The sequence below is a fragment of the Panthera tigris genome, chromosome B2 (genome assembly GCF_018350195.1).
Source record: "Panthera tigris isolate Pti1 chromosome B2, P.tigris_Pti1_mat1.1, whole genome shotgun sequence".
Lineage (NCBI taxonomy): Eukaryota > Metazoa > Chordata > Mammalia > Carnivora > Felidae > Panthera > Panthera tigris.
In genome coordinates, this window is record NC_056664.1 from 21,884,673 (window position 1) to 21,897,042 (window position 12,370).

The 12,370-nt window shown below is 41.0% G+C and overlaps 1 protein-coding gene and 1 long non-coding RNA gene across 3 annotated transcripts in view; one reads left to right on the forward strand and one right to left on the reverse strand.

Moving 5' to 3' along the window:
• The window catches only part of LY86 (lymphocyte antigen 86), a 60,997-nt gene that overhangs the window by 17,750 nt on the left and 30,877 nt on the right, over positions 1 to 12,370 (reverse strand). For both annotated transcript variants that reach the window (XR_001509563.2, XM_007073129.3), the window contains exons 2-3: positions 9,632 to 9,718; positions 7,895 to 8,023 (exon numbers count right to left, since the gene is read on the reverse strand). Coding sequence is in view for 1 of the 2 variants with exons in the window: in XM_007073129.3 (XP_007073191.1) it covers positions 7,895 to 8,023; positions 9,632 to 9,718 (216 nt within the window). In the remaining variant the exon portion in view is untranslated. The remainder of the gene's footprint in view (positions 1 to 7,894; positions 8,024 to 9,631; positions 9,719 to 12,370) is intronic.
• Positions 1 to 12,370, forward strand: part of LOC122238564 — a 32,765-nt gene that overhangs the window by 12,309 nt on the left and 8,086 nt on the right. The window contains exons 3-4 of the long non-coding RNA XR_006217500.1: positions 5,727 to 5,842; positions 7,915 to 8,030. This is a non-coding gene — a long non-coding RNA (uncharacterized LOC122238564). The remainder of the gene's footprint in view (positions 1 to 5,726; positions 5,843 to 7,914; positions 8,031 to 12,370) is intronic.

Sequence of the window (12,370 nt, forward strand, 5' to 3'; positions counted from 1 at the left end):
TCAGTTGGTTTTGGCAAGAGCTTGGGTGCAACTGATATTCACAAGTTAATCCATGAAACAATAAACAAATTAGTTTTGAAGGCCAGTTAGTACTTAGCGCTGTGAAACCAATACCCTTTACCTGGGTTGACCCACCCTGACCAGAACTCATAGAAGTTTGGCCAGAGTCAAGTCTGACAGTTGATGTGTCTTTGTCATCAAGAATGAAAATCCTGTGTTCACTCTATTTACTTTATGGTCTTAATATAAGTTTTTGCCAAAGCTCCAGGTTCATTATCAGTTGAGAATCTTGTTTCTACATAGCCCTGCACACTATATTCTGGACAGTCAAAGCACAAGCCACTCTGTTCCTTTGAGTATCCCCACCTCACATTCTGTTTGGGTGGAGTGTGTCCGGCAGGGGATCCTTCCTACTTCCCAGATTGGTATTTCAGTTTCATGTTCAACAGTAAGTCCTACAATAAGTTTTATTCTCTTCTTTTCATTTTATGCTCATCTTCCTGAGACAGGATATTATAGGAAAGTTGCTGAACAAAGTGAACCCCAGTTTGTTGAGAATGGATATCAAAGTATGTTGACCTCATGATAAATCAGAAGGGGATGAAAGGGACTGAGATGAGCTCAACTCATTTCCAAGCTAGACAAAGCTGTGGGGTCTTGTTCATGGTGGAGATCAGTGCTGACAAATCCAAATTTTGGAAAAATTTTATATGTGAGACCATTGTGGGATAGTCTTGTTGGGGCCTTGGGGACAAACCATACCTCTGTGGGTAGATGTCATGTTTCCAGGAAGGAAGCAGACATTTCCACCACCACTCATTCTGGAAAGAAGTCAAGTCAGGGGCATAAAATGAGAACTTTAGAGACTGACTTTAGACTGACACAAGAAAAAACAAAACAAGACAAAACAAAACAAAACAGAGACACAAGAAGAGACTTCTTCATTTACTCCACAGGAAGTCCTGGGATCCTGAGCAGGTGGCAGAGTGTTAGGTCAATTGCTCCCAGCTTCTGGTGAGCTGATTTGAGTCAGGATTCTTACTAGGTTCATTCCTGTGGGAAACCCTAGCCTGGGTAAACCAGCCATGGGTCCCTCAAGCTGCTCCACCCCTGCCTCGAGGTCCCTCAGGTAGAGGAGGAGGCAGAGAGACATGTCATTGCCATGTTTATTGCTTTCCAATGTGCCAGACATGTTCTTTTTTTTAATATGCACTATTACCTGAAAAAGAATTATGGTTACTCCCATTGCATAGATGAAGTAACTGAGAACTAGAGAGATCAAATGATTCTCCAGAAAGAAGTGGCTTCTATCCCCAGCCTATAAATGGCAGCTGTGGAGAGAGGAGGAGACTATCAGTCCTACTCTATGACTTTTCTTTCCTCCTTTCCTTCCTTCCATTCTTCTTTCCTTCTTTCCTCTCTTTTTTTGTTTTAAAGATTTTATTTTTAAGTAATCTCTATACCCAATGTGGGGCTTGAGGTCACAACCCCAAGATAAAGAGTTACATGCTCCATTGACTGAGCCAGCCAGGTGCTCCTTTGGCTTTTTAAACAGTTCTCTTTCTTCTCTGCAATTGGCCTCTCTCATTTGTCTTCCTGTTATGCCCCTTTCTTTGCCCCAAATCTAATTTGTTGGCACTGGAAAAGCATAGTTTAAAGCAAAGTTGTTACATTTTCGAAAGTAACCTAATCTTAATTTATCCTGAACCTTAGGTGAGTGTTCACCACAGTGAAAGCTAGAGAATACCTGTGCTCGGCAATTCTGGCTAAGAGCCTTGAATCCTTATTTTCCTTACAGCTGTCATTCTCAAGACTTAGCATGCAACAGAACCATCTAGAGCAGGACTGGCAAGCTATAGTCTGTGGGCCAAATACCCCTAATGGCCTGTTTTTCAACAGACATGAGCTAGGATTGTTTTTATATTTTTAAATGATAGAAAAAAAATCAAAAGAAGAATAATATTTAACAACACAGGAAAGTTACATGAAATTTACATTTCAGTGTCCATAAATAAAGTTTTATTGGCACACAGCCATGTCCACTCATTTCCATATTGTCAATACTTTTATCCTGCAGAAGCCAGACGAACATATAGCCTGCAAAACCTAAAATATTACCCTTTACAGAAAGGGTAATTACTACCTCACCCTTGACAGAAAAACTTTGCTGACCTGTGACCCAAAGGGATTTTTAAAATACAGAGTGCTAAGCCCCGACCCTGGAGTTTCTAATTCAATAAGTCTGGGTGAGGCCAAAAATGTGTGTTTCTGATAATTTCCTACCTGATGCTGATGTTTCTGGTCTAGGGACCACACTTTGGGAACCACCACTGTATATAATGACTGGTTATGCCCAAAATGATTATTTGATTCCTATAATTTTGTTGTGCCTTTTAAATCTTGTTTCCAATTCTAGTGGAGGGCTGAAATGAGTCATACTTCTCTAGCAGAGTTTTCTTGATGTTCAAAAAGACTATGTAGCAGACAGGTTTAGAGCGAGTCCCTGGAGCCCAGCTTCTTGGAGAGAAGCCCAGCTCTACCACTTTCTGGCTTTGTGACCTTGGGTAAGTTTCTTAACCTCTCTGGGACTCAGTTTCCTTTTCTCTTAATATGAAGATAATAACAATAATAGCTTCTATACCTCACAAGGTTGATACAAACAGTAAATTGGTTAATATACATAACACATCTGCAAAGGTCCCTGGCATGTATTAAATGCTGTGATAATGCCAGATGTTATGGAGTCATCCCTGCCTGGGGCTAAGGTAGTACTCCTCAACCTTGGCGGAGTGTTGAAACCACCTGCTTTGGGTTGTACCTCTAGAGATTCTGATTTAACTAGTCTGTGGTGTGGGGTGTTGGGATCTTCAAAATTGTAAAGGTAAATTAAAATGGAGCACTGCCCAATAAAAATATAATGGCAGTTGCATGTGTAATTTTACATTTTTTAGTAGTCATGTTTAAGAAGGTGAAATTAATTTTAATAATGTCAATAACAATGTTTTATTGTTGATAAATAATAAGTAAAATAGTAATTATATATTTTATTTAACGTAGTATGTCTCAAATATTATTATTTCAACACATAACCAATATCACAATGATTGAGATATTTCACTTTCTTTGTTTTCGTATTATGTCTTTGAAATTAAGTGTGTACTTTACATTTATAGCACATCTCAATTAGCCTGGCTACATTTCCGTGGCTGGGTAGCCACAGCTTGTGGCTTGTGGCCACTGCATAGAACAGCATGGGTGTAGCTAATGTACAACCAAGATTGAGATCCACTGGGGTAAGGGCCCTTGCGGACCAGCCCAAAGCCATGGAGCTTCTTCTGACATTACTGTTCTTAACTTGAGTATAAAATTTACTGCAGCTTCTCTCTCTATGGTTAGTAATCAGGTGTGGCCATTAGGACATTCAATTTAATCCAAGTTTAGTCTTAAAAACTGATGTCAATTTGAAAGCAGCAAGATCAAGTAAAGCAAATGAATCTATATGACCTGATGCCACCAGAGGCGAGAAAGACACTATGGGAACATTAACAGAGGACAAAGTAAAACAGTGATCTGTTTTGGTTCCTTCTCAATGAACCCATAGCTGGGTAAAGGGGGAAGAGGTGTTGAGTATCCCAGAAAAAAAAATACAAAGCAGATATTAAGCAATCCCTTGACATTCTATGCCACATTTTGACTCAGAACTTTCTGACTCCAAATATCACTGAATATTAAGTAGGTCAAGATGCTTTTTGAAAAGAGGAAGAGGAAGAAGAAGAGAATTCACCCTCTCCGTTCTTTCCTACAGTGCTCAACTAACCTTCAAAAAGAATAACCTTGTAAATTTATTGTAAAAGCAAAAGAGATTTCCAAAAAGATAAGAACAAAGATCTGTAGTTCTACCACTTAGAGATAACCACTATTAGCACCCAAGTGTGTACTATTTCAGAGCTTTTTGGTGCATCCACTTACACATATTTTAATAAAAAGTGTCCAAGAGTTAGCACTCTTTTATAGCAAGATTCTTTGTCACTTAACAACATTTTTATATTTTCAAGTAACTTAATAATCTCCTGCAACAGCATATTGAACCTGTGTTTGGCTGGAAAACGATCTACTTAATCAATCCCCTATAACTGTATATATAGGCTGTTTCCCTCGAACTGCTAATCACACCACAAATGCTAATGCCAAAAGAAGAACATCCCTTGGTATTTATTTATTTATTTATTTATTTATTGTAAATGTTTATTTATTTATATTTGAGAGAAAAAGCATGCACAAGCAGGGGAGGGACAGAGAAAGAGAGAGAGACAGAATCAGAAGCACACTCCAGGCTCCGAGCTGTTTCCAGGTGCATAGCCTGTTGTGGGGCTCGAACCCATGAACTGTGAGATCATGACCTGAGCTGAAGTCTGATACCACCCGAAGACTGAGCCACCCAGGCACCCATCCCTTGGTCTTTAAATCTGACATCCTCTTGCCTTAGAGCTAGCTGGGCAGATGCAGAAGAAAAGGACACACTGTTTTATCCACACGGTCTCACTAAGCCTAACACATTAAGAAACACTTTTTTTCAGTTTATTTATTTTTTGCAAGAAAGGAAGGGTGTGGGGAGGGCAGAGAGAGAGAGAGAGGGAGAGAGAGAATCCTAAGCAGGCTCTAGCATTGTCAGTGCAGAGCCCGATGTGGGTCTCAAACTCACCAACTGAGCCAACATCAAGAGTTGTACACTTAACTGACTGAGCCACCCAAGTGCCCCAAAATCCCAAGCAGGCTCTGCACTATTAGCATGGAGCCTGATGCTGGGCTCGAACTCAGGAACTGCAAGATCATGACCTGAGCTAAAGTCAGACACTTAACCAACTGAGCCACCCAGGCGCCCCTCCCCCATTTTGTAGTTTTTCTGGCTCAGAGAACAGCCAGCAGGGTGCAGGGTGCAGAGGAATGCATAGTAATGCCGTGGAAATAATGACATCAAATGATACTGAACACCATTGTGCCACCTTCAGTAGACACCAAGTTTTCTCACTGCTCTGCTCAGAAGGACCTGCAAACCCCAGAGGGACTCTGCTGCCTCTTAATATGTCAACAGCAGCTTGTGCTTGGATTTGAATTGGCTTCTCTCTGGTCTTAGAATTAATCACTTCTTTCAATAGAATCATTCCTGCAATAGGTTTGTGGGCGTGTTGAAAAAAAAAGTAATAACCCAAGAAGCCTCAAAATTTAAGGTGTTAGTTTTTCTGGCTTATATAATTTACATAATTATTTGTTCATGCCGCATTTGTATATCACTTCTCTGATTGCTTTATACGATGTGAAATTTCCTGGCAATTCCCCAAATGCCAGCTTCTCAGACTGAGTATGCAGGTTTCAGCCCATGGCAATAAAGCAAATAAATGACTGCAGGACTGCCCGGCATTCAGATAAGGTAAACACCAGCCTTTTGAGCTCTTATACTGAATTGGACACCTCAGTTTGGGAGAACAATATCTTTTCTATTTTATTAATTCTATTAAAACTATTCATAGGAGGAAAAACCAGGTTTTATTAAACTTGGAGGATCAAGATAATTCACCCTTAGCTAAGATATGGTGCACCTGTATCTTTGTGGCACATATAAGCATTATTAGAGAGTCACTTTTAAGGGGAGCTGGTAAACTTACATTCAATCTGTCATATAAAAATTCAATAAAACAAGTATTTATCGCATCTTTATTCTGTGCCAGGCTCTCTTTGCCAAATCTCCAGAGAGAGGAGCAAGAAATATTCCTGCCTTCAAGGAGTTCATGGTTTAAGGAGGGAGATACACACACACATGCTATGGGATACGATTCTAGCTGAGGTAAGTAGAGTGTGATGCTCCAGGAACATCCAGAGGGAGTAATTCATCCGGCTGGTTCTAGCCTGCCTCTCAAGCCCCATCAGACCTTCTATTTGAGAAAAGACTGCCCTGGCTGCAGTAGGGAGGAGGGAAACCAGGTAGGACACCATTTCCATCATTCAGGAGGGAGTGAGGGAGTCTTGGTTCAGGGAATAGAAAGAAGTACGAGTGAAGGTTGGCCCAGTATGTGCTCTTTCTTACTAAGCTCATAGTGCTTCCGAGTGTACTTGTTTCCACATGTGGGTTCAAGAACACTTATTTTGGGGAAAAATTGGGAAGATAAGCAAAATACAGGCAATAAAATTGTAGATGCTGCCTATGGAAAAGGTTAAATAGGTATCAGCTAGTGAAGAAGAAGTACACGAATGCATCCGATCAATCAGAAATATTTCCAGCAAGTTCAGAGAGGAAAGCTGACTGGCCAGTCTATGGTAAGTTAGCCAGGAGGGAAAAAAAAATGTCCCCATTTAAAACAAAGTCAGATCACTGGCCAGAATGAGTTCTTAAATGATGATTTTAAATAAACTCCTGGCCAAAAGGCACAATTCCTTGTTTCTTCTTTTGTTTATTCACTAAGATTATGGGTCTCAGAGCCAGCTCACCTGGATTTGAGCCATGGCTCTCACACCGGCTCTGTGACTTGGCACAAGTTGCTGAAACTCTCTGTGCATTGGCGTATTAATAGTACTAAGGTTGTGCTCAAAAGGTTGGGGTAGTAAGTACATGTCTTACTGGATGTGAAGCTCCTAGAACAGTGCCCAGCACAGAATGCTTAACTGATGTGGGTTCCTTCTATCTGCACGCACGCTGTACTGAGCACTCCCATTGTAGCAGGTGCATTTGAAGTCCTGGCTTTAGAGACTAAGACGCTCCTACTCCAACCTCAAGAAGCCCATAGTCTATTGGGGATGATAAGTGGGAATAAATGATTGTAGGCCAATATGGCAAGTGCTACAATAGGAGTAAGCACCCCATACTTTGGAGAACAGAGAGGAGGATGATGAGGGAAGGCTGAGCTGAGGCCTGCCACCTACTCGTCACAGCAAAGCCCACTGGGCTTCAGTGGGCCTACACTCCCTTTAATCCCCTGTTTCCTTTTCCTGCACAAACTTCCTCTGTCAGCACCCTTTACTGTGGGAAGGGGACCCCAGTTTCTCCTAGATCCTTTGTTTAGAAAGCATAATTGGGTGATCTCACACTGCCCTATCTGAATGAGGAAATAAATAAATAAGCGGATGCTTCTGGCATAAGGGGTTAGGTGTGCGCTCCCCCTTGGGACTGGGAAGGAGGAGGAGAGTGGTTCTGGAGAGGACACTCACAGATCAGACCTAAGTTTTAGTTAAATAAACAGAGGCATCTCAAGGCCTTGGTGAAGATGCTGGGTGAGGACAAGACTCAGAGCGAGGTGAGGACAGGCTGGAGTAGAGTTTTTGTGTTCCTTAGGTACATATGGCACGGGGGTAGGCAGCTAGTGAATTGAAAAAGGAAGGAGGGGATGATGTAATGGTTTTACGCTTTGTACTTTAAGCCTAGCTACCGAATAGCCCTATCAGTCAATGACTCGAGTGGGCAAGACCACAATAAAATAGTGACATTTAGAAAGCTTCGTTTTTTTTTTCTTTTTCTCGGAGTCCATTGACCTATTGAGTAGACCCTGTTTACTGGGAGATCACTGAGCAGAAACCTGGAGATACTTTGAATCTCAGTGGATTTGGCAAAGCTATTGGCTCTTTCTGTTGCCAGCCCTTTTTTGATAAGGTGCCACCACTAACAGCAACGCTTTTCTGTTTGTAAAGTGCCTCAGAAGCATGTTGCATTTGATTTTCACATACACTGTATATGGTAGGTCCTGTGAAATGGGCTTTAGGGCTGTTTTCATATAACACATGCTGTTAAGCAAGGTTAAGCTGGTCCAAAAGTGAGGGGTGGAACCAGGGCCCCAGCCTCAACTGGAAGCCATTGTTCATCCCTCTCTAGACCCCAAGCAAGCAGTCGGCAAGACACACAGCTTACCCCCTTTCCTTCTCCCGCAGAAGGAAAACTTGGGTAGGTCCTCTTCACAGATGGGATAGGAGAAATTCAAAATGGACGATCCTTTAGTGAAGAGAGCTATGTCAAGAAACAGCTCTTTGATGTCCTCTCCTTAAAGGTAAGAGAAGACCAGCTTTATTGTTAGTGTGGGTTTCACTGTGTATCAAAGCATTCAACGTTTATAGAAGCATGAGCCTTTATTTCCAGAATGAGCAGAGGGCCTTTATTTCCAGAAGTCTGCTCTGTATGGGGAAAGTTTTCTTCCCTCCTTCCATTTTTCCTTCCTTCCTAACTTCCTTTTTCTTGCTTTCTTTGCCTTTCTTTCTTCTTTCTTTCTTTCTTTCTTTCTTTCTTTCTTTCTTTTTTCTTTCTTCTTTCCTTCCTTCCTCCCTTTCTTTCTATTTCTTTCTTTTCTTTCTTTTTCTTTCTTTCTTTCTTTCTTTCTTTCTTTCTTTCTTTCTTTCTTTCTTTTTTCCTTCCTTCTTTCCTTCCCCCCTTTCTTTCTTTTTCTTTTCTTTCTTTCTTTCTTTCTTTCTTTCTTTCTTTCTTTCTTTCTTCTCTCCTTCCTTCTTTCCTTCCTTCCTTCTTTCCTTCCTTCCTTCTTTCCTTCCTTCTTTCTCTCCTTCCATTTATTTATTTATCTATTCATTTATTTGTAAAACAACACTTAGGCAAAGCTACGGGGGATAATGGCAGAAGCCCTCGGTATGAACTGTGACCCTTTTATGAACGTTCTCTTTTTGGAGCAAGGTAGTCACTCTCTGTGCTCCCCAGCCCTGATGCTCTGGCTTCTACAACTTCTCAGCTGCATAGTATTGTGTGCCTCCCCTGAGGGAGGTGGGGTTTGGTCACCCCCCACAGTTGCTAGGTAAATACTATATCACAGTTATATAGGAAGCTTTAGGGTGCTTCTCAGTGCTGGCTTCTAATTCTCTGTGCCTTTTCCTCCATTTTTCCATTCTATGTTGCACCTACTTCTCATTCCATTTCTCTTTTACTCAGCTGCTGCTATAGAATCCAGATATTGTGCAAGTTTCCAGAAATGCAAAATGCATGAGAGTTCTTGGTCCCTAGCAATGTTCCCTCCATTTCTCTGGAATGGTTCCCCACATGAAGTTTATTGAATCCTTCTGTTCTGGCTTTGATAAAACCACTTTAGAAAGGAGATACTCTAGTAGCTATAGCAATATAATGATTAACTGTTAAAGGCATAGCTAAATAAAAACAAACAATCAGACAGCTACCTAGCTTATTGATTGGGGTGGAGGGAGAAGGTATTTACCTTTGTCACAAGTTTCAGGAATCACATTAACTCTTTGGGAAATGAAATAAAGCAAATTATAAGCTATGCTGCTGGAGGTTGACTTGTTTGCTGCTGGGATAACAAAGCAAAAGCTCTTTCCTGCATAGACATCAATATTTAGGCTTGACATGTTATCTTTTGTTGCTGTTGGATATACTGATTCCAGGTGCTTATATCATCCAAATGAATGCTTAGAGTCTTTTCAGTACAAAATCACAGCATTCAGTGAGAGTTCTACTGTGTCTGGATATCACTCAGGAAGAGAAGTGAAAATGGAGATGGAAATAGAGTTAATCCCACAGAATGGTGGGCAACAGTGGCTTAGCTAGCCACTAGAGTTAATGTAAGAAATGGGGGTGTGTGGAGCAGGAAGAGATGGTGAAATGTTTCATTTCATGTCAATAATCTTCACTTACTCAGAACGATTCCAAGCCTAATGTTGAGATTTGACTTCAAGTGTTTAGAACACTGGTCAACAGAAAAGCCAAAATCTTGTAGTGGATCTGCCAAGAAGAACACAACAGATTAGGTGTGAGTACATTGTATACTCTGCAAACTCACATTAAGAATTCACACGAATGATATTTTTTTTTCTCCTACGTGAATCACTAAAATGGATTCAACACCATGTTGCCCAGCACTTTTTTTTTTTTTTTTGCATAAATTCACAATGTCTTCAATAATCCCTCCAAGTCTCTCCAAAGCCAATATTGGTCAACGCGATGTTCACCAATGGAAGGCTGTCAATCTGAAATGAGCACGGTGTCTTGATGGGTGGGTGACAATCCGACTTGACATTTTTATCGTTACTTGAATTCTTTTAGTTCCTGAACCTTTGGCCTTAAAATTGCTTATTGGTTATTCTAAACATTTCACAAAGCATTATTATAATTAAAACAGAGGGAAATCTATACAAATTTTCAAAGTTAAGACCTGCTTTTGTAATTTCATGCCATCTCATATCATTCAATGTAATATTTTTTTCCCAAATATTCCATTATATGTGAGGTATTGTGCTAGATATGATAGGGACTGCAAAGATAATATCTTTTGCACTTCTGCTCATCAGAAATCTCCAGAAGTTCATTTATGCCTCAGAATAAAGTCAGGAAATGTCCTACTGGCCCCACCTTCCATACTCCATATCGTTAGTTCATCCTCCATGTTTTGAGATCAGGTAATCACCCAGCAAATTCCTGCCAAGTTACCTGCTAAGGTGCTTTCTCTAACATGTAATGGTCTCACCCTTTTGGCTGTTGTCTAATACTGAGGGCTTGCTCATTCCCATCTTTTTTGTGAGCGTTTCCCTGACTATCCCCCAAATATTTTTTGGCTTCTCCAAATTCTTAAAACAGTTGTCTGAAATATTATTTCAAAATGTACCAACACATATTACTTTGTAATCTGCTCTTGGATTCATCCTACAACACTCAATCTAAACTTGGAAGCTCCTGAAAGAAAGGAGCTGGGTTTTTGTTTTGTTTTGGTTTCTATGTCCTTTCTTTTTGTTTCCCACTGGGCCTGAGAGAGAGAACTGATTTTAACTGAGAGTCTAAGTTGTAATGGTCAATGAGTTGTGCACTTTATAAGAGTTTTCTGTTTCATCCTCCCGACTCCCTAGTGTGTAGAGCAGAGCCCTGCAGTCGGCTGTATGGAAAACACCCTGTACCTATAGGGAACAAATGGATTGAATGGGCCATGAGTTAAGCTGTTCTTCCTCAGCTCCAGATCCAGTCTTCCAAACTGTGCTGTGTAAACCAGGGCTCTCCGCAATTATGCTTTTCCTTTGCCACCCACCAGCAGAAGTGCCAGAGGAAGACTGAGGCTGAGTGAGGGAAGGAATCTGCTCCTTCTTGCATACTTGTTAGTTCCTAAGAGTGTCACCTGGAAAAGGCCTGTTACCCTGGCAGTGGCAATAGGTTCCAGTGTCCAGCTCTCTTCTACACCTTCCCAGAATGAGCTGAGGCTCATCTCTGTGGGCTCCTAAGCTTCTGCTACAATAGTTTCTGCTGCAGAAACTGTCTCCCTTTCCCCAGCAATCTGTGCCTCAACTTCACAGCGTCCTTCTTTGAAGCTTCCAGGTTCTGGTAACTCCAACTTCTGCCCCCTGCTCTCCCAACCCTCCTGGTGGTTTCTGCTTCCTCGCTGTCCCAGTGAAAATTACTGACATGATCTGTATTTTCCTGATAGGACTTAGACCAATTGAATAAACAACAATCTTGAGAGAGAACTATGATTTTCCTCATTTCACAGATGGGAAAATATAGACTCAGAGAGGTTCTATGAACTTATCCAGGTCCCACTCTATCATGTGGGTAGAGTCAAGATTCAAGCCCAGACTTAACAACAAACAAAAAATTACAGCCCAGTATTGTGCAGAAGTATTCATGAAGTAGAGCCTCAAAGATGTATGTTAATGATTTAATTTGTAAGATGGCCTGGAATATTTTGTGCGCAGGCATATGGCATGTGATAATTCTGTTTCATAACTGGTTTTAATTTCAGCTTAGCTATGAGCTCACATTTGTCAATGATGGTGTTCCAGACAGTTTTATCATCCACACTGCTGACCTGGAAGATATGTGATTGTCTGTGGTATCTGCTGTGGAAATGATCACTAGGCTATTTTGCCTTGCAAATCTAATCTAAGGTGCACTTCTGTTTGATCAAACCCTCTTTGATCTGGCCACTCATTTTCCTGAGGAAAGGCCATTCTGTCTTGCTCATTTTACTCCTTCATAAGCACCTTTGTGTGGTCCTGGGATTCTTTCAGCTTGGGGAATGGGAGAAGGAGGTATGGAGACAATCGTCCCTGCTCAGTATTTGGCACTCAGTATTGACAAAAAGTGGCCAATGAACAGACATTTAGGAAAGTGCACCTGAATGTTTACTGATGTTTTAAAAGTTTGGATAGAAAAAATAAACAAAGGGCAGGAGAAGGAAATAAAACATCTTGATACTGGAAAAATATTGTTAGAAAAATAATCTTAAAAAATTGTATTTCTTTGGGGGGTGAGGGGCAGAGAGAGAGAGAGAGAGAGAGAGAGAGGCCCAAGCAGATTCAGCACTGTAACCACAGAGCCTGATGCCAGGCTCAAACCCACGAACTGTGAGATCATGACCTGAGTCAAAACCAAGATCATGACGCTTAACCA